The 26,800-nt window shown below is 38.8% G+C and overlaps 3 protein-coding genes and 1 long non-coding RNA gene across 4 annotated transcripts in view; 1 reads left to right on the top strand and 3 right to left on the bottom strand.

The window, feature by feature from the left end:
- LOC140146210 (uncharacterized) overlaps positions 1-3,985 on the bottom strand; it is a 62,733-nt gene extending 58,748 nt beyond the window's left edge. Inside the window, exons 1-2 of the mRNA XM_072167992.1 lie at positions 3,916-3,985; positions 1,638-1,766 (exon numbers count right to left, since the gene is read on the bottom strand). Coding sequence (XP_072024093.1) covers positions 1,638-1,665 — 28 coding nt within the window. The 5' untranslated portion in view covers positions 1,666-1,766; positions 3,916-3,985. The remainder of the gene's footprint in view (positions 1-1,637; positions 1,767-3,915) is intronic.
- The window catches only part of LOC140146211 (uncharacterized), a 107,671-nt gene extending 91,202 nt beyond the window's left edge, over positions 1-16,469 (bottom strand). Inside the window, exons 1-2 of the mRNA XM_072167993.1 lie at positions 16,107-16,469; positions 10,096-10,189 (exon numbers count right to left, since the gene is read on the bottom strand). Of these exons, the coding sequence (XP_072024094.1) occupies positions 10,096-10,189; positions 16,107-16,290 (278 nt within the window). The 5' untranslated portion in view covers positions 16,291-16,469. The remainder of the gene's footprint in view (positions 1-10,095; positions 10,190-16,106) is intronic.
- Positions 4,817-8,517, top strand: LOC140136013 (uncharacterized). Its single transcript, XR_011856596.1, has 3 exons — positions 4,817-5,781; positions 6,925-7,090; positions 8,045-8,517. It is a non-coding gene; the product is annotated as an uncharacterized lncRNA (long non-coding RNA).
- Positions 16,470-23,680: 7,211 nt separating the features above from the next.
- Positions 23,681-26,800, bottom strand: part of LOC140146209 (uncharacterized) — a 50,646-nt gene continuing 47,526 nt past the window's right edge. The window contains exon 25 of the mRNA XM_072167990.1: positions 23,681-25,083. Within this exon, the coding sequence (XP_072024091.1) occupies positions 23,805-25,083 (1,279 nt within the window). The 3' untranslated portion in view covers positions 23,681-23,804. The remainder of the gene's footprint in view (positions 25,084-26,800) is intronic.

Here is a 26,800-nt window from a genome sequence, read left to right as displayed (position 1 = left end):
CAAACGAAAAAGGGTCACGTCTACAACAGGGTCTATCACCCGGAGGGGGTTCTCCCTGGTTGAAGGTATACGGGAATGTGCCATGGTTTTGAGGCACCTTTTCAGCAATTTTGGTATATCGATGGGGGGGTTTTCAGTGGAGACCAATGCACCCAATTGGGCACATTTGGGCAAAAGTGCCCCAATTAGGGCAAATTTGGGTGCTTTTTTGTGAAAAATTGGTATACTGATGGGTGGCAAAAACAGCAAAAAGTACGGTAGGTATAGAGAAAGTCAGCATCAGAAAGTCTACGTGGCACATCCCCGTAAATTTTTTTAAAGACCCCCCGGGTCTATCAACCTATTATATCGTCGGGTAGAACGTAGCGGTTGTAAATGTACCAGTTAGGTATGTTTGACATGTTCTGCTTTTATTTTATGTTAATGTATAAGAATCCAACAGGTGTCCAGTGGGCACCCGGACATTCCGCGATATCCAGGGTCAAAGTTTACACAGGGTCAAAATTCAAAATAGTTCCGATTTACTTGACCTATTCTACAATATTCCTCTGGTCATGAGGATTTAAAATGTATAATTTTGACCCTGGATATCTCGAAATGCCCACATCAAATTCTTTCTGATAGTCGTCCAAGATACACTTAGGGTAATATTTTAGGGTTATCTATAGATGAGTTGACCTCAATGTTTATCAACAAAGACAAGGGACTGCATCTTTATGCTTGAGTGAGCCCCATGCAACTACTACACTGTTCAATAGTCTTATTGTGATGAGGCGGGAGTTTAAAAATACTGTCAGGCAAAAAAACAATGGAAATTGTGATGATGCGTGCGCATACTGCCAGGCATTGACGTCAGACGTCAACTCATCTATAGCATGTATTGACCTTTTTCCCTCTATCCCACAATGCACTATTCCAGGGGGGTATGACGTAGTTCATCAACCTCATAGATCGTATGCATCCGATGGTCTTTGCCAGGCCTTTGCAATTATTTTGTCTTAATATGGGCATACTGATTCCATATATGCGGATTATCGTAAAGGCCATCGATGTTACTAATTATGCAATTATTGAATACACGAGTGATGCCGTTACGGAGCGATGCAGAACATCTGTGTAAGAGATTCTGTTTACGTCTTATTTTCATCTCCGAAAAAAAAAGTGAAACGGACGCCGACAAAATATCACTGCGTGTCCCGTCATTAGTTATTCATCATTTGGTCTATAAAATGTATAGAAAGTTAGGTTTCAATAGCAGGAAACTTTTTTTTGGCCACGACACCATGTCCATAAGGCATAGAAATGTTATTTTTTGCCCCCGAAAGGTATTCGCGCGCCATTATCGTGATGATCGGGGATTCCTTTTTTGTGATGAAGGCACCAGCCGAAATGTCCGTATTCCAGAATGTAATGAACATAACTCTGTACTCCCCCGGGGAGATGATGTATTTTGCGACACTCAGACCCACCTGGAATAGTGCATGATGGGAAAGAGGGAAAAAGGTCTATAGACTAATAATACGGCACGGAACATGGTATACTGGACCAAAATGATGCAGTCGGGAATTCTTATTAAATCCCTCCATTTTGACACCTTACCCTACACAACTGGATTGTACACGTTGTAATAATCTTACCACCGCAAGCGTCAAACCACCCAGACATCAGTCCAAACCCTCCTCGTGATGTCTCTCCGGTCACACTGTCCCAACAATTACTCCAGACGTCGGCCACCAGCTTACAGTTCTTGTTGGCTATTCTGCAAACTGTTATGTTACAAAAGAAAAAACTAGTCAATAAGCCCAATCGCCATTGTAACTTCCGGTATTTTGAGAGCAGTTTTGGAACACTTTGACCTCTGGCATATCGGGAAAATATTAATTTATTATTGTCATAAGATTATCATTAAAAATATTTAAATAATTAATTTTATTCGATAATAATATTTTTGGGGTTTGTTTTCAATCTTGTATATAACATTTTAGATTATATTTTGTACGCACAAAAACCAATTTTTCTCAATTGTCCCAATAGGTCAGAGGGCAAAGTGTCCCAAAACTGCAAAAACTGTCCCACAATGCATTGCAAACTTCCAATGCCGATTTGGCGTATTAGTGTGGGGATTTTTGCTGGCTACAAGAGCGTATGGGGTGTCACCTTTGTTTCACAACCACTAAAGTATAGGACATTTTTTGTTGTTTTAGCTATAGCCCCGGCATTACCCCCCTCTCCAGAAGTATTTAATTATATTTGTACTTATTCAAGTAGCATTCGATGAGAATTTTGTTACACGATTCGATGCGGTTCTTGTTTTATGAGTATTTAAGTGCCTAAAACGGCCTAAAATGAGGCTATAGCGTCCTTTTTCCCGCCTTCTCTTATATTAATCTCCATAGATTTTACATGTAAAATGAAAAGGTCCATAAAAGAAAAACGACATCGAATAATAAAATTTGCACGAAATGCTAATTGAGCAAGTACGTATGCAATGCACTAGTTTTTGAAAAGGGGCTATACGAAATGTTTACAAGCCGTGCCGATAGGCCGGCTTGTATTGTATTTCAACGATTTCTTAGTCTAGCCGAGCTCATTTCCGGTCTGAAATTTTTTTAAATTCAAAAATTAAATTCTGTCTAAAGTTACATAGTACAGCGATGACACTTAAGTATTGTTATTAGTCAAGGTGTTAACAAATTTGGGGTCAAAGGTCATTAAGGGGTCACGTTCGGTCCAAGACAAAAATCTTCAAAATGCTTCTTCTGCCACAAACAACCTAGCACACCCTAGTCTGCAATTGACCTTCGCAGCCAGGATCAGCTGCCCGAGTTTCGCATATGTTACAACGAGACAATTAGCTGTAAGGGACGCACCATTAGATATTATCGGGGGGCTAGGCTAGGGAGTTTGGGTCAGGCAGAAATTTTTTTTTTTTTCGCTGCCTTTGGAGGCAAAATTTTTTTTTTTTTCGCCGCCCGATAATATCTAATGGTGCGTCCCTAAGCATGGTAAGTTCTTTGTCCAGGGGAATTTCAAGCTAAGTAATATACACGGAGCTAACTTCCGCCGGAGTTCGAAGTGCCGATCGTCTTATATCGCCTTTCATGACAGAGAAGCTGCAACGCGTATACGCGTGCCCTGGGTAGATTAATATCACCGCATGGCTGTCAATCAACCACTGAAGCAAAGTAGTTGATTGACAGCCGATTACTTCAAAATCAGAATATGGTAGAGCTTGTTGCCAGATGGATTGTTTAGTCATAGACCGTGAATACATGGACGATCATCTGCGGTATCCTTATTATCGTCTCGCCTGAACACAAAGATAAGATGTCTTCACACCTGCCATCGAGACGATTTACCGTAGAAAAGGTCAATAACTCAACTCTTGTCCACTCAATTGTATTATCAGTCAATGGAAATGGAATGTCCTGCTTCTCACAAGAGAGGTAGCGGTACTGGGTCTGCGGTGTTCGCGATCCGGGTGTTCAACGGATGAGCTTAATCACCGACATAAGCAGAGTTGCAATCTCTGCAATTAACTATAAAACAGTTCCACAGCATTTACCGGCAGGAAATTGGTCCCAGTGGCGTAGCGTCATAGGGACACGTGCCCCCAATCGATTGCAAAATTTATTCCGCCCCCCAATCGGATGATTTATCTCGGATGTCATGATTTCTAGGTTGAGGAGTGACATTTTGAGCGACATTAAACCCCAATTACCATATCCGCAGAGTCTGCGAGATTTTTTGATGTTTTCTTTCCAGTCACCTTGAAGTTACCGGTTTATATCTCCAGAAACCGTCGGACCTTGACGTGAGTCACGGGTCTGGCACTGACGCAGCAAGGGCTGATAATTACTGCACAGCCCCTTAGCATTATCTAAGATGTGTGTAGTATCGTAGTATATACTTTACCTGCATTAAAAATATCCACGTCAAACCCTTCTATCTTGCCAGTTTTTCGCTTCTGTATATTGGGAAGAAAAAAGAAATTGTAAATGAACAGACGGAAGTAACACGACAAGACCGGAGGGTCTCGGTAAACGGGTATACATGTGTCCAGGTTTAGGGTTCATAACTGTTTGGAACCAGGCCAATTTACACTGATTTCAATGGGGCTAATTAGGTATTCATACATATGTGTCCATATCTCGGGCCCTCATGATCCAGTACCACCAAATTTGGACTGTGGATGTTTTTCATCATGTTCTACTGAAATATGGTCATGAAAATGCTGAAATACAAAAAAAGAAAATTTTATGACGTCACACTTCGGTACTCTATCCTTACACTTGGAAGAAAAATCGTAATTTTAAAACTAAACCATTGGGTAAATTTATTTGTTTAATAGATGTACTATCCTTTTGTTTCCCGTTGTTTTGGAAACCCTTTAATTGCTCATATCTTTGACACTGGTTGTTCAATTTCAATGGGGTTTTCTGCAAAATCCAGCTTTGTAAATGCTTTTTACTATCCTATAAGAAATATTTTTTCAATGGTCAGCCAATAAACGTTTTGTATGAAGTTGTTGTAGGTGACGTCACGGGTGCACCGTGCAGTGAAGGAATCGCACAGAGGTGCTCTCATTGACCTGGATCTACTCGCGGACATCGGACGCCATCAACTTTTCTTGAGCATATTGATATTGCTGAAAGTACGTGGCTCCACTGGCCACCGCCTTAATATGTCGCACGAACAAGCGGGGCCAAGCGAAGAGCAATCAATACGCCAGGAGCAGGAAAATAGGCCTGCTTCTGGTCCTATTACCAAGGAAGTTATAAGCTCGACCATCAAGGAGGCCGTAGGAGGTCTGAAGTCATACTTCGAAGGTGCTATAAATAGTATAAAAAGAGATAGCGAGAAGAAGTACACAGCAACTTCCTCAGAGTTCGAGAAATTTAAGAAGTCATCTGAATTTCAATTCAAAGGAAATCAGGCGTAATTTGAATTCAATCAGGGCGTGGTGAGCAGATTACAGGCGGCAGTGTGTGCTTTTCAAGAAGGAGAAGTTCGGGAAGGGAAAGATTCGGTGAAAGAAGTGATAGAAGAGGTACAGAAACGCAACAAACTGATACGGATAGCAGATAAAAGTGACGCAGGCTGGAAAGCGGTTGACGAGTATTTACGGGATGACCTTGCAGACGACTCAGACGATGAAAAGAAAATTCGTCAAGCGCAGGCGAGAGCCTCGAGAAAAAGAAAGGCGACTGCCCGCCCAAATCCTAAGCGAGGTCGGTATAACCGAGATGTCAGTATGGCTGGTAGTGTTGGGTCTCATGATCTTTTTCGTGGCTATCAACCGAGGTATCGATCGGAATTTGGGAGTTCAGGAAACCAGGCATGGTACCCTAGAAGCGGACCAAAATCGTCCGATTACTGTTTCGGCTGTGGACAACTGGGCCATTGGAGGCGAAACTGCCCAGCCAGAGCAAGTTCAGCAAACACAAACAAAGAAGGTTCCACCGGGAGCCAGTGGAAGTAGTTATGTGGAATCAGGTATGGAGATATTATGAAGGCAAAAATAGCATATAGAATGCATATTCAGTGGTTTGATAGGCGTTCTTTAATAGTTTGAGTCAACAATAGAACAATTAATATTGTTACATAATTATGTTGAATTGTTGCATTTTTGTTTTCTGTGTTAACAGACCATTGTTCTACTCAGTCGAGGGCTGGAGAGGAGACTGGCACAAAGAGCTCCACGGATGGTGTCACAAAGCCGGATGGTGTTCACAGTTCATTGCTTATATCAGGTTCAGAAATTAATGCAGACATTGCACGGTACGATAATGAATTTTTTATGAACAATTATTATGAGTATGAACAGGGGAACGCGGAGCCGATTGTGAAAGGCAGGCTTAAGAATGCCATCAAATTCTGGGAAGAAATAAAGGCTCCAAGTTTCGTCCTTGATGTTATTCAGCACGGTTATAAACTACCGTTTATTGAGACGCCCTCGCGTGCATTCTTCAAGAACAATAAGTCGGCCTTATCTGAAAAATCTTTTGTGTCACAAGCAGTTTTGGATCTTTTAAACAAGGGTTTAATTAACGAGTGTTTTGAATTACCACATGTAGTTAATCCACTTTCAGTTGCCAAGCAGAGTTCAGGCAAGTTGCGTCTTATTTTAGATCTGAGGTTTGTTAATCAACATTTATGGAAAGATAAGATTCAATTTGAAGACTGGAACATTGCGTTGCTTTATTTTCAGAAAGGCGATTTTCTTTTCTCTTTGACCTTAAGTCTGGATATCACCATTTTGATATTTTTCCAGCTCATACAACGTTTCTCGGATTTAGTTGGGATTTTGGTTTTGGTAATAGATATTATACGTTCCAAAATATGCCCTTTGGCCTCACCTCGGCGCCATTTTTATTTACGAAGTCTTTAAGGCCACTGATCCATCACTGGAGAAGCAGTGGGATTTTTATTGTACTTTTCCTGGACGACGGTTGGGGAAGAGCTCGTAGCAAAGCAGTGTGTGCTGAGAATGCTGTTTGTGTAAAGTCGGATCTTTTAAAGGCAGGATTCGTGCCAAACAAAGAAAAATCTCAATGGGAGCCGGTACATCAGTTAGACTGGCTGGGTCTCACATGGTCCAGTGTAGATGGGTGTATCAAGGTAGTAGATAGAAGAATTTCAGATATTCTATACAATATTGAACTCTTGCAATTTTCACTGCCGCAAGTATCTGCCAGGAAGTTGGCCTCTTTGGCAGGAAAGATCATTTCTCTTTATCCAGTTGTTGGTGCAATTTCTCAACTCAAGACAAGATTCATGTACTATGAAGTAGTGAAACGTAGTCACTGGGATAAATCGTACAATTTACCGCATGATAGTCAAGTATTTGAAGAGCTGTTCTTTTGGAAAAGTGAATTAGAATTTCTTAACAAGCGATTATTGTTTGAATACTCTATGCCACAGGTGGTTGCGTACACAGATGCAAGTAAGACAGGTGCTGGTGCTTGGACAGAAAATCAGTTGGTATTTCATAGAAACTGGACAGTGGAACAGAGTGGGAAAAGTTCCACTTGGAGAGAGATCAAGTCTTTATACTTAGCCGTGCAAGCATTTGCCCCGAAGTTGATCGGTAAGAAAGTGAAAATATTCACAGACAACAAAGGAGTTGTGTCGATTGTTAGTAAAGGCAGTATGATTGCAGAGTTGCAAACCGTAAGTTTGGAAATATATCATTTTTGCAAAGAGAGAGGAATCTCGCTTGAAGTTCAGTGGGTTCCGAGAGCCGAGAATGACCATGCTGACGCACTAAGTCGGGAAGTAGACACAGATGATTGGGGCGTGTCAAAAGAGTTTTTTAGTTTCATTGATGGTATATGGGGACCTCATTCGGTTGACCGATTTGCCACGGATTATAATGCCAAGTTGCCAAAGTTCAATTCGAAAGTCTGGTGTCCAGGTACATCGGGGGTTGACGCCTTTGTATTTGATTGGAGTGCCGAGAACAATTGGTTGGTACCTCCTATTTCCCTAATTGGGGAAGTATTGAGGCATGTGCAAGCTTGTTCTGCCACAGGAACTTTAGTGATTCCAGAATGGCCTTCAGCTGCGTTTTGGCCATTACTATTTTCACAATACGGTGCCTTCCGGGCTTTAGTGAAGAATGTCATCAGAATTCAAGATCCAACACACATTTTTATGCGAGGAAGAAATCAAAATTCTATTTTTGGTTCTCCAAAATTTAAAAATGCAGTTTTATGTGTCAGATTGGCTGCTCGATCAGATTGATATTGAGATAAATGCTATTGAGCATGCTCGGTAATAAGAGGTTCAGACTGCTTAGTCTGGTATACGAGTGCACATTTTGCCGGATGGTACATTAAGAGATTTTTGCCGCATGGCATAGAGATATAATCTCAGTAGCTGCATAGCAATAATAACTGGAAATGGAAGAATATGATTATGAGTAACCGTGTGGTTTTGAAGTCATTTTAGTAGATTATGAAGATTTTAATAAGGATTTATTTGGCAGTTGATGGACTGCGTGTGATGTACAGACATGAGTTTTGTTTGTTATATTTTACAGATCGGCTGAGGCATATCCGTCTATTTTGGAGAAAGTTCTAGATTCATCGAGAGCTAAGAATACGGCGTACAAGTATAATAAAGGGTTTGAAGCATTTCAGAACTGGTGTAATGAAAACGAGGTAAACTATGCTATATCAGCGTCTAGTGAGGACATTAGCAGATATTTGATTCATCTTTATCAGAGTAAAGCACCATATTCGAGAATGGAAACTGCCTTTTATTCAATAAAATGGCGGTATGACTGCGATCCTAAAGTAGGTTTGAATCCATGTGATTCGAAATTTCTTCGTAATGTATTAATGGGTCTCAAGAAGTTACTGGCCAGACCTATTGGTAAAAAGGAACCCGTGACTCCAGAAATTATGAAAGCAATAATGTGCAGATATGGCAATTCTGACAATCTAATTGATATCAGATTATGTTCAATGATTCTATTGTCTTATGCTGGTTTCCTCCGATATCAGGAGTTGGTGGATATTCGTAGGTGCGATGTTTTCCTATACGTTTCTCACGTGAATCATATGCAAAAGTAAGACTGATATTTTTAGGCAGGGAGCCTGGGTCCTGATTGCTGCAACAAATACTTCTACCTGTCCTGTTGCGGCGCTCAAGCGTTACCTGGCAGCAGCCAAATTGTATGATGATGCAGATGAAGATTTTTTGTTTCGTAGAATGAATTTCATCAAAACATACATAAATTAAGAAAAGCAGAACCCCTTTCTTATTCGAGATGTTTAGAACTTTGCAGAGAGGCACTTTACGCTGTCGGATTAGAACCAAAGAAATTTGGAATTCCACAGTCTTAGAAGCGGAGGTGCTTCAGCGGCGGCCAATTTTGGAGTCCAAGATAGACTGTTCAAAAAACATGGTCGTTGGCGTTCTGAAAATGCCAAAGACGGATATATCAATGACAGTTTTAAAGACAGATTATCCGTATCGCTGAATCTAGTATATAAATTAGATAAGTGCATGGTCCTAGTAAATTGTGGACAATATCCAGGAAATTGTAGTTATAAGAGTTGGTAAGTAAACACACTAATGCCAACAATTGAGTATTATAGTGAGACATACAGCTATTATGATGTCAACAATGAGAGACTTTTTGTACAAGCACGTTCTTGTGAAGTTTCGGTGGTTTATTGCACAAAATGTTTAATGGATAATTATGTGAGTAATATTACTAATAATATAAAAGGAGCTTCTTCATTGATAATAATTGAAAGATACATAAATAAATAACCTTTCAAGATAATAATGTTGTTGTTTCAGTTGCTGCCCGTTCTTTTTGCTTGATATGGGGGAGGCGTGTCCTGCGAGCGATGCTAGGTGTCTCCCCAGTATTATCATTGGTTAAGTATGTATTAGGTCTAATCATACAAAGAGGGTATAGGGCGGGATTGAAAATACTTTATTCACGTTTGAAGAATGAATTAGGGAATAAATATTTTTTCAATGGTCAGCCAATAAACGTTTTGTATGAAGTTGTTGTAGGTGACGTCACGGGTGCACCGTGCAGTGAAGGAATCGCACAGAGGTGCTCTCATTGACCTGGATCTACTCGCGGACATCGGACGCCATCAACTTTTCTTGAGTCCTCTAACGTTTCAATGGACATGAGGCGGTAGTGCCTGGATGATAGAAAGCCTCAGAGAATATAGTTCATTGGTATGTATAAAAAGAGTTGCAGTATTGCAGAAAACTTCGTACATGGATTTGGAGATTGGTATACTGAAGACAGCCACGGGGCTCCTCCGGTAAGGCTTGCCGGCGATTTGGTAAGTCACCATTACTTTTCTTCATATACTGAACACGGACGGCCATGGCGTGTCCTGCGAGCGATGCTAGGTGTCTCCCCAGTATTATCATTGGTTAAGTATGTATTAGGTCTAATCATACAAAGAGGGTATAGGGCGGGATTGAAAATACTTTATTCACGTTTGAAGAATGAATTAGGGAATAAACTGAAAAGTTTTGCCTGATCACGTCACATATTGCAATATCTGACGATAATAATTGGGATAGAAAGCAAAATTATACTTGAATACTTGCATATATTGCACATTGTATCCGGCATGTCCATTATGTATCAACCAGACTCTGTCATCGTTATAATCATCAGATGTTAATCCAGCAGCACTACTACCTACGAATATAAACATGATAAACATGAATCAGACATGTAAATGTAGTAACAAGGAGGTTGTAATAAAGAACATAGAGATACAACTAGATTACGTATCGTGTTGTTCCTTTGTGCCAAATTGATTTGGCGACAGTCTGTTCATAAAAGTGGTACTATTGCTTCGAACAAAAGGGTTGCACCAATAAATTGGTAACTGACCCGACAGCATATTCGCTGTCGTAGTGCACTTTAGTAACCATTGGTTATATCTCTTTCTTCCATGGTTATACTGCTCCAAGCCAGGGCTCATACACCTGTTCCGAATTTTGATATGCCATAGGCTTTGTGTTGTGATCATTTCGATCAGTGGTTCGTAACAAAGAAAGCGTGATCCAGTTGACCTAGCAACGGTTATATTCTAACGTGCACTACGACAGCGAATTAACGCTTTAACTGGCAGGTACTAGGTGACTGTTAATAAGTGATGAATAGTGTCACGAACCCCTCACGGAAATATCCTGCGCCTCCTCGAGCCACTTCCGGTCCTGCCGGGACTCGAACCCACGACCCTGGGATTAAGAGGCGAGCGCGCTAGCGTATAGACCAAAAGAGGACTTCCCCGTCAGGTCTATAACACGAACGCACTTATACCTCCGTGACATGCTCCCCCTCCTTGTAAGGCGCGTCCTCGCACCTTACTTCCTCTGTTTAAACTGGTCATCCTTGATACAACTACAAGGCATACTCGGCCAGCCATTTTTATGAACGCCTAACCCTTTCCGATGGTGGATCCCCCTGGTGTTAAGAAACACCAGATCCCACCGCTGCTACCATTTTTGTCACGAACCCCTCACGGAAATATCCTGCGCCTCCTCGAGCCACTTCCGGTCCTGCCGGGACTCGAACCCACGACCCTGGGATTAAGAGGCGAGCGCGCTAGCGTATAGACCAAAAGAGGACTTCCCCGTCAGGTCTATAACACGAATGCACTTACACCTCCGTGACATGCTCCCCCTCCTTGTAAGGCGCGTCCTCGCACCTTACTTCCTCTGTTTAAACTGGTTATCCTTGATACAACTACAAGGCATACTCGGCCAGCCATTTTTATGAACGCCTAACCCTATCCGATGGTGGATCCCCCTGGTGTTAAGAAACACCAGATCCCACCGCTGCTACCATTTTTGTCACGAACCCCTCACGGAAATATCCTGCGCCTCCTCGAGCCACTTCCGGTCCTGCCGGGACTCGAACCCACGACCCTGAGATTAAGAGGCGAGCTAGCGCGACCAAAAGAGGACTTCCCCGTCAGGTCTATAACACGAACGCACTAGACCAAGTAAAAATAAAAACATGTTTCTCGTCCGGGTTTTTTAAATTAGGAGAATGAGGGCCTTTTTATTTTCTATTTTTTATTGGAAAACAACGCTAAATACCTGTATTTGGCACCATATTTCGGGTATTCGACATACAGATTGATATCTGAGAAAAAGGAGGAGGCCCTTTTTATTTTATTGTTTTGAGAGGTAGACCCCTTTAGTGATCACAAAACTCTTCTTAAATGATGTATTATGCATTTACAAAGCCGTAAAATAAGTTTCAACTTCTGAAACATCTTTTTCAGCAAGTTATAACTGAAAGTTTACAAAATAAAAAGAAATTTGAAAAATCTTCAAAAAATGAGGAGGGCGCGGACGAGAAACATGTATTTTTTTTACTCGGCCTTATACCTCCGTGACAATAGAAAGTTATGTGTGAAGGCATCACTTGAGAAAGTGGTCCCATTGTTCTCACGCATATCCCAAATGTGTGTTTATAAAGCAGGCTCTAGCTGTCGATGTACAATGACTTCTTTATCACCCAGGGTTCATTTAAATAAATTGAACGCCCTTGCCGATCTATTTACACATCAGAATGTATTAAGGTTAGACACTATACTGTTGCGATTTGGTAGTTCACAGCATCTTTCGAATGGTAGTGACCTTTGGCAAAAATTGCATTGATCATTTCATAGCGAGCGTGTAGAAGAATTCAAATATCACAGATATACTTTTGTACATTTGTAGGTCCTGTGGCACTTGAGTTATGTTTTAAAGAAGGCTGAAACAACAACACTTTTGTAAAACGTACCGTACATAACTCATTAACAACAATAAATCAACCAAGTTGATGATTTGTAGAATGAACTTTTGCAGAACATCAACGTGTTATTGTTCAATAATAATATAATATATTGATTTAAATAATGAAAATCGATTTTTAGGCTGCTTCGACCAACAATACCTATTCTACCCTTAAGGGTAGACGAGGTAGTGTTGGTCGAAGCAACCTAAAAATCGATTTTCATTATCTATATCAATATATTATTGAAAAACAACGCCTTGATGTTTTGCAAAAGTTCATTCTACAAATCATATACCATGTATACTTTGCAAACCTGCTTAATTTATTGCTGTTAATGAGTTATGTACGTTTTACAAAAGTGTTGATGTTTCAGCCCTCTTCACAACGTAACTCAAGAACCGCAGCACCTATAAAAGTATATCTGTGATATTTTAATTCTTCTACACGCTCGCTATGAATTGAGCAATGCAATTTTTGCCAAAGCTCACTACCATTCGTAAGATGCTGTGAACTACTAAATCACAACAGTTTAAAATAATTTTAATTATTTTAAACTGTTAAAATAACCTTAATAACCCGTTAAAACACCACAGTTAAGCGGCTGAGATAGTAAGTTTTCCTAAGTTTTGCTTAAAATGACCAGAAAACTTTCCTGACAGTTGTTATTAATAATATTGTATAATTTTATGGCAAAGAATGAGCAAATTAAAATTTGACCAAAATCATATATTTAGGCTTTAATAAGAAACACTACTACATGTATTAAAACACAAAAAGTGCACGGTACAAGGAGCCATGCACGCACGAGTGTACTTTTAATACAATTTCAATGTCAAATATTTTCTATAGAAAATTGAACGAACTACGGCCCAGAACAGGCAAATATCTATACTGCGCCAATAAAGTATCCTTACACTTGGAAAAATAATCACAATTTCAAAACTGAACAATATTGGGGAGAATTTGTTTTTTTAATAGATGCACTATTTAATCCTACACATTATGACACCACATTGAATCTAATGTGACCTCAAGAAGTAAAGGTACAAGCAATTGAATAGACGAAGGTCCAGTTTTAAAAGTGACAAACTGGCAAAAAGATTCCAACAAGCGCAACAAAGAGACAACACAATTTCTTCATTGAAGAGTTATTTAAAGCAGTTTTTATTTCAGTTTTTACTTTTCTGTACTTTTCATGGCTTTCATTTTATTTGTCAGTTCTTTTGTTTCAGTTTTCTTTTGGTCGTTTTGTTTTAAATTAAAGCCAAACGCATAAATTGGCCATTCACCACTCTCAAACCAGATTTGTGGTCTGTGGAGTTTTGAATAGGCCAGTTTGCCACTTTTGAAACTGGACATTCGTCTAATCAAATGCTTGTAACTTTACGTCTGTTAGATTCAATGTGGTGTCATAATGTGCAGGATTAGATAGTGCATCTATTAAAAAAACAAATTTACTCCAATATTGTTTAGTTTGGAAATTGTGATTATTTTTCCAAGTGTAAGGATACTTTATTGGCGCAGTATAAATGTCACTGCAATCCATTGACAAATATTATGTCAATTGTTGATAGCGAATGATTCATATCCCCGGGATTTATGTATACATTACTTTTTCAAAGGTTTTCATGGGTACCTGTCACCTGACCTGATACATGAAAAGAAACTTGAATAATTTCCTTTGTATTTTTCCAACTTAATGATCTACTGACCCGTGAAGTCTGTATAGCTAAGAATTATGTTCATTACAGGTAGACTTAGGACTATTAAATTTAGTTAAGATGCTAAAAATATATATTGAGCGATTTCCTCTTCCAATTTTTGCAGTTATCAAAGTTTCAAAATTCATAACCATAGATTTGGGCCTAGGATTATTATAGACCTAAGCAAACATGCAAACATATATTCAGACAAAATAGGTAGAAAATTGAATTAATTTTGTTTGAAAATCGTATTGGAAATGCTTTTAATAGTGGACTTGGAACATTAAAAAAAAAAGTGCAACCCGTGCATATTATTATGTTAGTTCTATCCCGGTGAGTTATGTTGCATACCCCTGCTTTAGATTGATGAGGATGACACTCTCATCATCAGTGACAGGTGAAAAAATACGTTCACATCATTGCCGGTCAAATAAAAAACCAACAAAGATTCAAAATGTTTGCTTCTTGTTTTCTGTATGGTAATTACGTAATAATGCATAGTATAAACTGGCTGAAAAATGCTAATCTATTTAAAGGGGTGTGGTATGCTGAGACGAAAATACATGTGATGCATGGGTAAACAACAATAGATCGAGTTCTTCTGTCATAAAAATTGTATTATATATCACGAATTTCATAAACTCAAGATTATTTGATATCAGAAGGACACCTTCGTAGGCCTATGTGCTCTCATGTCCCACAAAAATACTGTCCAAACGAACGCTCATACCAGAGCCCTTAGGGGCTATGCAATAATTATGAGCCGGGGGGTAAAATTTCCGAACGGCCGGCCAAAAATCGCTTGCCCTCCCCCTCTTGGCCTGCCAAAAATCGCTTGTCCCCCCCCCCCTCTCGGCCCGCCAAAAAATCTTTGCCCCACCCCCTTGCACATGCCAAATTTTTTGGGATCCCAATTTGCAAACCTTATATGGTCTAGATATATGTTATATGCAGGAAAATTTGCATATTAGGCCGTATAAAATTAATGTTTTGGTTCTCGTCCCTCCCTCCTCAATTTCTGGGATTTGTCAGATTTTTTTTTTTTTTTAAAGATTTTTCAATTATTTTAGACTTTGGAATGATTTATGAATTTTTCATACATATAAATAAGTTTATTAGAGAACAAGGATCACTTCCAAGTCTTTTTGTGGTACTCAAGGGGGTTTATCCCTCAGAATCTCACATTTGAAAAAAAAAAAAAGTGCCTCATCGTTTCCTCAAGCACTGTTGGAAAAGACCGAAAACTACTGGCAATGCTGATTTTACATTGAAAAAACAAAAACAAAAAAAAAACACCTCCCTCCCTCATCAATTCATGAAAATCCTCTGGACGAGAACCAAAATATTAATTTTATATGGCCTTAAGGGGGTACTACACCCCTGGCAAATTTTGTGCCTATTTTTGTATTTTTCTCAAAAATTATAGCGTATTGGTGACAAGTAAGATATGTATATTATAGGGGCAAGGACTACAACTACTGCACTGGAAATTTTATTTCAGCCCAGACAACAGTTGTGGAGTTACAGTCAAAAATGAGGGAAACCCAATTGATCAATAAATCAATAACTAGGCCTACTTGCCTTGAGTTACTGAATTTCCATTGCAGTAGTTGTAGTCCTTGCCCCTATAATATACACATCTTACTTGTCATCAACGCACTATAATTTTTGAAAAAAATGCAAAAATAGGCACAAAATTCAGTGCCAGCTAGGGTGTAGTACCACCTTAAAGCGTTTCCGCACTGTTTACCGTAGCCTTTTTAAAGCGTTTTATTTAATACGCGCCCCCATGAATGTGTGCCAAAAATCGCTTCCCCCCCCCTCTCGGCTGGCCAAAATTGCTCGGGCCAGTTGGAAATACTTCCAGCTCGCCCGGAGGCCTAAAAAGTTTTGCCTTTAATTTGAGTCCTGTGATTAGCTCGTAAATAGGGGACAATTGTTCAGTTTTTTTTTACTGCGTGACTTAATTAAGTCCCAAACATAGGGATAGGGTTAGTAAAGGAGATGTTACAAGGGCCCCTGCTCCTTGTCCATGGGCCCCCGGGGCTCTTCGGCCCTGACAGGTACCCTTAATTTCACAGAAATTTTAGCAAACATATTAAGTCATATCTTACCTACGTTAACCACGCTAGGTGATGCTGATCCATTCTGCATGGACAAACTGACAATGGCAATAACAAAGGCCGCAAAGGCAAAACATACCGCAGCAACTAACAGCACAAGATACAGTTTACCATTTCCAGCACTCCCAGAGTTGTCTTTTTTGTACAGCTCCTTTTCTGAATTGGAAGATTGCATGATTCCAGATAGATTTTGTCCTCTTGTATTGGTTCTGTGCAGTAATAAAGCAAAATGTTCTATCCGTCTCTTTGGGTGTGATCGTGCGTTTATTTCGTACTATGTGACCGTTGTGCGTGCAGCATTCACGTTTACCATCATGAGAAACCAAAACTACACAAAATTGATATAAATTGCGTTGGCTCTGAAAAGGTTATGACTTGTTATGTAACTCAGACAATTCAATTTCACGCTCCGTGGCGTTTATGCTGGATCTCGGAGCTTGTCATTGTTATGCGACACTTTGTGCATAAGGTTCTTCCATTATACAATCAATGAATCAATCCATTTCTTAGAAGCTTCTTAGAATCAGTGCATCCAACCAGAGAAGATGTAAGAAAAGGAGGAGAACAGAATTCTAACCCTGAGATAATCCCGAGGGGGGACTCAACTTTGGAGGTGACGCGTATGTAGGGCTGTTAAGACCCCCTTTCAGCACCGCTGTCACCCAAAGACCCCATATTTTTTTACGAACACATGTTCTGTCACCCGAAGACCTTATTTTTTCATTTCATCTGTCACCCAAAGACCCTTACTTGTTCAATTTTAACAGCAACTTTCATTTATCACTGATTTTGTTACTTATTTTGATAAAACAAAGACATTTGAAGCCATTTAGAACTAGAAATTCGATTTTTGAGGGTTGCGCTGTTTCGGCTCTCACCCAAAGATTCCATTTAAAAAGTTCATGTTCTCACCCAATGACCCCATATTCACATTTTGCTCTCACCGAATGCCAAAAATCATGCTCTCACCCAATGACCCCATATTTTTTACATTTTGCTCTCACCGAATGCCCCTTAGTGCGAAAGTGCCAGCCCTAAACCTATATCCATTTCAAATTGAAGTGCCCCCCCGGGAGATAATCCCGTAGGTAATCCTGTCAAGTTTCAAGTTTTTATTTGGAATTCACTTTTACATCAGCGGCACTCATCTTTCGGATGGTGCATCCAAGACATTAAATATACAAACAAAGCTTAATAATACTGAATACTTAATATACTGAAGCAAAGGGTACATATAAATATCTAAAGTGAGGAAGAGGGGTAAAGAAAGAGAACGGATGAAAGAAAGAAAGAAAGAAAGAAAGAAAGAAAGAAAGAAAGAAAGAAAGAAAGAAAGAAAGAAAGAAAGAAAGAAAAAAGAGAAAGAAAGAAAAAGAGAAAGAAAGAAAGAAAGAAAGAAAGAAAGAAAGAAAGAAAGAAAGAAAGAAAGAAAGAAAGAAAGAAAGAAAGAAAAAACGAAAGAAAGAAATAACTTAATCAATTGTTACAAAAAAGACACTTACAGTGTCATACAGATATACTTATACTATATAATACATGTTTGTATGAGCGTCATAAATCAATACATTAATATGGGTTATAATTATGAGATCATAAGTCTTTCAATATATTACTCCTTTCTTTCCACGCATCAGTGATTTTACTACATTTATCAAGTATAGACCCTAGATCATAGCTATCTTCGAAGATGTTATCTAAGAGGATCTAACAATGACAGATATAAAATCATCAATCTGATCGCTTTCTTAATTATTAAGGTTAAACGTCGTCTTTCATGTAGCATTCTGACACAGATCTAGCATTATTATTATATATTGCAATAATTGTCATTATACTTTTGTTATCGCTGAGCCGACATTTAATGCCGCATAAATAGAAGTTGGTAATAAAGAATATCTGAAGGCCAGTTTTTTACTATGGACTCACTCAAAACGCTACTGACCTGCAGCTGCACTTTTTATTGTTATGCATAGGCGTGGTGGAAGCAGTCGTTCGATACTACATTTTTCAGTAATGTCAGATAAAACCACATCTTTTAAACATATTCTGGTGTTAAAATTAGAATTGTGTCTATTAGTGAAATATTTTCGCTTTCAAACTAATATAATTTCGCCGATTATTTATTAAGGCACATCGTACCATGGAAATAACAGTTCCATGATCGTACACAGGGGTCGCGCATCCAGGCCCTCCATTAAAAAAATCCTCTTTGCGTGTGTTACGGGTAAAAAACACAGGTTTTTATGCTTTTTTCAATCAAATTTTCACTAGTGGCAAATGGTGGTCATAGACCACAAACCTAGCTGGGGTTTGTCATGAAGTTTGTTGTCACCACACCGAGTTTGAGTACCATACTCCTTATAGATGCCCAGAAAATTAAATTATATGATTTGACCCAGATAACCTTTGACCTGACCCCTGAAAAGCGTTCCAAAATGTTCCCCTGGTCAGTAAGTTTATTGTCAGAGTTTGAGCCCTGTAGGCCTAAGATGTTCAGATAATGCATTTCTAAAATTTGACCTCTGCATGACCTTTGACCTGACCCCTGTAAAATGTTCCCCTGGTCATGAGATATGTTGTCACTGAGTTTGAGCCCCACACCCCTTACAGATGTCGAGATAAGGCAATTGTAAGAGTTTACCCCCTTAATGACCTTTGACCCTAAGTGGGTTAGTTTGAAATAGTCATGATGGTTGCACATGCAGGTACTTCTTTCGAAAGTCCTAAACAAGGTATAGCAGTCGTTGATAGGATATGCAGCTTATAGAACACGGATACCTCATGTGGCATTTCGAGATAGAGACCCAAAATCAGGGGCGTAGCCAGCTTTCTTGGTCAGGGGGGGGCAAAATAAAATTTTGGGGCACAGACGAAAAAATTGCAGTTGCATCATACAATACCGTATATAGAGACTGTATGTCTTGAGCTTCTCGAAAAGGGCCTTATTGGGATGATGTGCTGCTGTAGCCTGAAAAAATGGTATTTTACACTATTTTCGCCATTATCCGCTAAAAGGGCTTTATTGTTACAATGTACGCGCGTAGCGTGAAATTTTTTGTATTTTACACTATTTTGACCCTGAATTTTGCTAGAAAAGAGGCTCCTTGCCCTTTTTCTTTTCCTTTGCCCTCCTGATTTTCTCTTTCATTTTTTGTCAGAGGGGCACTTTTTCTTTCATTTTTTTGTCAGGGGGGCACTCTGCCCCCCTGCCCCCCCGCTGGCTACGCTACTGCCCAAAATAGGAATATTTACCAGAGTCTTATGAGGAGTAGCACCCCCGGTGGGGAAATAGTTTTTTTAAATTATATTCTGTACTTTTTCATTTGACCCCAATGGGGGTCATATCTTCTTGGAATTTCAAGATATGAAAAGGACCCACAATATGAATATTGACCAAGGTCTAACGAAGAGTGTCACCCCGGGAGGAACATTACTTATCTGGGGGTCATAGCTTCTTGTATATTAATCACGTTTAAGAAACAATAATTCTATTTTATTTACAGCAACCACTGTAAAATGTCAATATCGTACTTCAGAAAATACTAAAATTGTACAATTATAAAAATCCTAAAAAAAGATCAACTTTGACCGATGTTTTAACTACTTTTTACAAACGTAATCGGACTTTTTGATCCCCTCCCTCCCTAACGAAAGGACTTTCGTTTATAGGGCTTCATCGAACTTTTGGGTTGTTCCCTAACAAAGAGTACATACAAAGATATCAATAACGACACTCAATAGCTTAGGCAAGATAATAGGAAACCACGTGACCAAAACTAAAACTCAATATTTGAAACGAACAAGTGTAAATAAAACTTTCCTTATTAGTGAAGCCCCTCACAACACTCTATTGTTATGCATAGTCGTGCTAAAGGTCGATCGATACATCTTGAAATCAACACCATTTACAGATACACCTTTTGCTTTGAAATTAATAGGTCAAAGAAAAAACAATATTATTTTTATAATGTCATATAAAACATAGTACTTGAATAACCCATTAAAAAATCCATCCATGAGCTTTTTCTGGGTTTAAATTATTAGCGTTTCAAACTAAATTATATGATTGTTCGCAAAGTTTTTTCCCAGGTAGAAGCTTATTATCCTCTTCAAAAATTGGATTAATGACTGGTCTAAAAGGTGTTTGACTGGAACTAGCAAAATGAGATACATGTACATCATATACACATCAACTTGAGGTGCCTATGAATAGAACCTTTATGCACATTTTGCACTGTAACTCAGAATAATATTATTTGCCGACTTTACGACCGGTTTGTGGTGGATGGTCACATATTTCTTGGGTAGGTTTTCTAAGCAGCACACCCCCACCCAATTGATTTCCGCTTGAAGTCCATCCCATTAAACACAAAAATATTACAAACACATTTTGGTCTTGGTCAAAACATTTTAATAACATTTAACTGTCGGGTTATATAAAGGTTATGAACACGTTTTATATCAGGAACACACTACAACATTTTAAAAATGTTGTCAAAAATGTTATTGTAAAATATTTTTGGCAAACATTTTTGCAAACAGTGGCGTAGCACGAGTCATCCTAGGGGGGGGGGGCACCAACCATGATGGGGGGCACCGGCCTAATTTGAGGGGGAGCACACACCATTTTCCAGCAATTTTCCTAAATTGTTGAATCAATTGGGGACATGTGCCTACTACAGTACGCCACTGATTACAAACTGTTTGGTCAACAATTAAATTTTCAGGGGCATGTATCCTCTGTGATCTGCGGTTTTAATATTAAAATGTCTCACATTGACTGATGTCCTCCAAGGACACAGCAGATAGGCCACCTAATACCACCCCCCAGAAAATGTCAACCACCTAACCTCCTATATGGTAAAATTGGGCTATTCCATTTAAAATCCACACTACCCCTGTGTAAGATTAAGTTAAAGTCTTACACAGAGAGTGTACAAGTTTCGAATAGAATAGACAGTTGGGTAACTTCCATTTGAAATACTCACTCATGTTGTGAAAAATAGAGGTAAAGTCATAATACAGGGGGAGTATGGGTTTCAAAATGTTTACCCCAGACCATTTACATTTGAAAAATATACTCCCCTTGTAGAGGATATTTCCAAAATCTTCCACAGGATTTCAACTGGAATTGCCCATTGAAAACAGTAAACACAAAATTACACCATTATTTTGAGCTAAAATAGTGTGAACTGGTAAACACAAAATGTCACCTTTATTTGGGCTAATATTAATTGGTAAACACAAAATTTCACATTTATTTGGGCTAAAATGGTTTAAAATTTATAAAAATGTATAAAAATGTATACCTAATTAAATTCAGGTGAGTTGAAACTATCCAAAAGAAAAGTGCTCAACCCGTTAGGGGAGCATAAACATAAAGAATTTGGATTTGTTTGACACTACATGGTTTTACAGAGCTGTTTCGTAAGGGCCAATAGGCCCTCACTCATCAGAAACTTAATGCAGAATCTGCAGAATGCAAAAATGTATACCTTTATATTCTTTAGACTAACAATTATGAGGCCCGAAAGTTCCATAATTCCAGGGTTAAGACCACCCTTAAGAGGCTCAACATCTCAAACCTTCTTGTCTGGTTTCATAGTCATAACTTATGACTATGAAACCAGACTTATGATAAGTGATGACTTGATCCTGACAAAGAAAGGGCTATTCTATTTGAAATACACACTACCCCTGTTGATGATTTAGCTGAAATCTTCCACAGCGGGAGTACAAGTTTTGAATAGAATAGACAATTGGGTAACTTCTATTTGAAATACTCACTCCAGTTGTGGAAGATAAAGGTAAAGCCATAATACAGGGGGAGTATGAGTTTCAAAATGATTAACCCTGACGAATTAGAAAAACATACTCCCCCTATGGAACACATTTTCCAAATCTTCCACAGGGGGAGTGTGGGGGGACCACAGGGGGAACCACACAAGGCTTCGATACTTTGAAAACTCCAAAATGTGATTACATGGATTATAGGTTAAAGCCATAATGTACGATCTTTTAAAATGAGTTTGGTCAATTTTATTCCAAACCAGATTTTTTGGCATTCATGTCCCAATTTGCACCTTATTGGATTCAGCCAAATTCATTGTATTTTTAGGACAACAGAGCAAGTTTGAATTAAAAGCCAAATTATGACTTCTAATCCCCCATAGAACACCACAGTTAAAGCAATAAGGTGTGATTTGCATAAATAGATTCCTATTTAAATATTTGTTTGCACTGATCACATTATCCCCTTTTAATTTCGAGCCAAACAAATAAAGTATAACGAAGAAAATTGTGATTTCATTCCAGCGCCTACAATGTGTGTACTACGCTTGATCGTATCATGTAATACTACACGAGCATCGCGCTTGACGCGATTACACGTAAGCTAACATCCACGGGAGATGTTAGCAAGCAGTCGATCGGTCAACTTTGAATAAAACCGGGTCGACCGGTTTTAATATAAAAAGTTAAATTTTACTGTTATTAAAGCACTTCAGGCTTAGTCTTTTACATGGTATTTTAGTACACCACTGGGCACTGCCCAGTGGGCCCAGTGGGCATTATAATGCCCACTGGGCATTATAATTATGCAAAAAGTAGAAATCCGAGTAAAATTGAGAGCGTCGCTGTGAAGCAAATCACACATTATGGCTTTAAGCGGCTAAGATAATAAGTGAGTTTTCATTCATTTTACCTCATTAGTTTGTTTTAAAATGACCAGAAAACTTTCCTGACAGTTTTTGCTAATATTTGGCAAAGAATAAGCAAATTAAAATGAACCAAAATCATACATTACGGCTTTAATAACTTGTGAAAAATCAAAACATTTTGCCTTTGGAACCGAGGACTAGATAGCGCAAAATGTTTAGATTTTTCACAATGCCTGACATATACATTGTAACTGCACGATGCAAAGTTATTAACTGGATTCATAACCGCCACATTGGGCTGTTCCATTTAAAATCCACACTACCCCTGTGAAAGATTTTGGAAATATCTTCCAAAGGGGAGTATGAATTTCAAATGGAATGAGCACATTGGGCAGCTCCATTTGAATTTCATACACCAGGCTGAGAAAGATTCCACCTGAATCTTCCCCTGCGGGAGAGTGAGTTTAAATGGAACTGCCGAATGTGTTCATTCCATTTGAAAGTCATACTCCCCCTGTGGAACATATTTCCAAAATCTTCCACAGGGGTAGTGTGGATTTCGACTGAATAGCCCATTTTAACTCCTCACTTAACCAATTCTCTAAAAATTGTTGAAATTTAGCAATTTTAATCAGAACTTAAATTTTGCACTTCAAGAAATTGGACTCACCAATTACATCAGTGCAAAATCAAGCCATGTGCAAATACAGTAGTTGTGTGTGCCTGAAAATGTTCTAGAATTCATTTTAATGCATAATCCCTCGCTATATCACATGCGGAAATCATTGATGAAATTTGATTGAGATGCACATACAGTGTGATAGATCTCAAAACTACCAATAACATAATTTTCTTCATAAATACTGATCAATTATCTTTACTGTTGAACACTAGCGCTGTTCATCCTGATGATAATGTTTCACTACATATCTCTTCTTTCTCCTCATCAAATCTATATACCTTCTTCTTATAGTTCTTATTCACTACAAACGAGCTTGAATACTTATGAAACACACTCTGACTTTCTTCTTCAAAATCCCCATCCATTTCCTCCTCCATCTTTTGTCCATATTTGGAATTTCGTCTCCAAAGGCGACTTTCCGATTCGGCACCCGATGCACTCACATCTTCCGAACTTTTGTAAAATCTGTTTCTTCGTCTTGAAAAGTGTACCTCTATGATGTGATGACTGCTTTTTCTTTGGCGGTGGTTTGCGGATCGTTTCATCACTAAATGTCTCCTCACTGTCCAATTCAGAAATTGATATCAGCCGTTTATCGTCCCAAAGAGAATCTACATCACTTGCCAAATCTTTTCTTCGCAGCGATCGTTTCTTTGGCGGTGGTTTGCAGTTCTTTTTGTCACTAAATGTCTCCAATTCGGAAATTGATACCAGCTGCTTATCTTCCTGAAGCGAATCTTCGTCACCTACTACCAAATCTTTCCTTCGTGGTGATTTTTTCTTTGGTGGCGGTTTTCTCATCTTCGAAACAGATGGTGAGGTAAGAAAAATATCATCTAAGAAAGACAAATTCTGATCTTGAGCTGAAGTATTCTCTACAGCAGAACTCTTTTCATTACATTTGTCCTTCTTTGTCTTATCAACTGCCCTACTCAAAGACTCTGTCTCATGTCTGTCATGTCTTGTCCCATTTCTACCTTGTCCTCGTAATGTAGTGAACTCCTCTTGGTCTGGGTTCTCCGGCATATCAGAACCGGGATTGTCTAATGCATTATGAGTAGCTAATGAATCATGGGTACCCGAAGCATCATGGGTAACTTTTGCATCAAGAGCATCCATTGAATCACTGGTATCCATTTCTTCTGCACCAGATGACAGAGGTGAAGGTCCTGTATTAGTTCTGTTCTTATTAATTTCTTTCACAACCTCACTATTTCTACTAGTTCTTTTGCATTTAATCTCTGCCACATAATCATCACTGTCGCTATCATCGCTCTCAGATCCACTCTCAAAATGAAACCCTTTTGGTTTGGGCCGTTTTCTTTGTTGCGTAGTCCTGACCCGTCTCTGCGTCTGAGTCGATTGTTTCCCCCCGGTCACTCTTCTACTACCTTTAAGCTGCGACTGCTTCAAAGTTTTTGTTCTGCTTTTGGGTATCTTAGCTGCCGGTTCCGGTTCATCATCTTTGAGCTCAAAATATTTCTCCAGATCATGTCCGTGATGCTTATTAGTGTAATAGTCTTTAAGCAACTGAACTTGTCCCTCTAGTAATGATGCTGATAGAATTTGATTGGCTAGCTCTACTGTGGAAAGTCCTTTGGTCTTGGCCAAGTCTTCAAAATGTCTCCTAAAAAACAAACAAAAAACACAATAATGATTATTAAAAGTATTGTACCGTGAGTACGGGTAGAGGCCTGAAGGGTACAGATACAACGGAAATTGGGACTCATGTACAATGTATGAGCTCTAGAGTTTGTCACAGGAAAGTTTGATGAAAGTACAGGGGCTATATATTAGATATAGCATATGGTCAGCAGAGTCTTGAGCTTCCACCAAAAAAAAAAAGGTGGCGGCGTTACATTTTGCCAAAGTCGACTCAAAACAAATGATGATATCTCTGTCAAACAGGAAGTTATTGTCATGCTTGTGGTCTCATTTTATTGCTAAATAAAATGCACTTTCAACACTGTAAAAAGAAATACTTGAACTTTTTTATTACTGTCACTGTGCTTCATAGTATTCAGAATGGGCAGGGTGGCGGTGGTGGGGGATGTGGTGGTGGGGGATGTGGTACACACAAACTCTATGGGATTGGGGTTTTTAGTGCATAATCTGCTTCTGTAAAGGCTGTAATTGGATTTGGACTCTATTTAGCATCTAAAAGACTCATGGCCTTACAGCTAAACAATTCTACTAATTGTATTTAATCATGTATGGTTGGTTTAGTCTAGAAAATACAAACTTTTCCATACAAAACTACCCGTTGTCATATTAAACACTGTAGTAAGTAATGCAGATGTCTTCATAATCTAAAAGTTACTGTAAAATTTTAATTACTTTCTGAAGGGAAATTTGACGAGGAATCTAAATATGGACATATTTTTTCTGTATGGGTTAGGGGGAAAATGTTTAGATTCAAAATATGTTGAATTGTAAAAAAATCTAACATACTTTGGGACACCCTATATTCCGAGATTACCAAACAGCTGTGATTTTGGTTTCTTCAAAAGTCAGTTGGCACTCCATATCCTCTAACCAAATGAATGTTGTTTACTTCGTTTATTACTTTAAGTTGGTAATAAGCAATGCATTGAGTGACCCATTTTTTATCAAAATCCTTTTTATTCCACCCTGTATAACTTGTTGGTCACCCTGTATAATGAGTTGAAATGTATATATTTGAATTGCTTATGCCTTCAGCGTTCCAAAAGTATACTTTTGCTAGTTTAGGGTTGATAATTGTCGAGATAATCTAATTAGAAACCCGGTTGGTGTAATAATTCATAATATTTGTCATGTAACGCTAAGGGTGGCGAGTTCAGGACACGCGCCATATAGATTAGACCCTAATATCGTAAATAAATGTATGTTACTGGTAGAGACTTTTGGCATAATTATATAGTCCACCTCTTAACCCTAACTTGGGGTCCGGCTAATTTTGCAATTACGACAGATTTTTCCCCCCAATCAGTTCATGCAGTGTAAAACTCAAGATATGTGAATGTCCATTCAAAATCTATTGTTCAAGCTACTGGATAACTTTTAATTGCCTTTTTTTATTTGATGTAGTCTTCATTCACCTTAAAACAAAGGAGAGGCTAATAACATTATGAATAGCAACAACAACAAAGAGGCTTTTACGAGGGGGTATCAAAAAGTTTTTGAAATCACCCAGAAGTGAAGGCGCTATATCAATGAAATTTTGTCAGTATAATCACTGGTCCTTATGTACACTATGGTGCAAAAATGGTCTCATAAGTATGTTTACTTTCTTTACAGTGGTGCAAGATGTCAGTACCTGCCTATGTAACACATAACCAGCAAGATGGAGAAAATTGAGGCAC

This window comes from Amphiura filiformis, chromosome 2 (genome assembly GCF_039555335.1).
Source record: "Amphiura filiformis chromosome 2, Afil_fr2py, whole genome shotgun sequence".
NCBI lineage: Eukaryota > Metazoa > Echinodermata > Ophiuroidea > Amphilepidida > Amphiuridae > Amphiura > Amphiura filiformis.
This window is presented reverse-complemented; position numbering and strand designations above follow the sequence as displayed.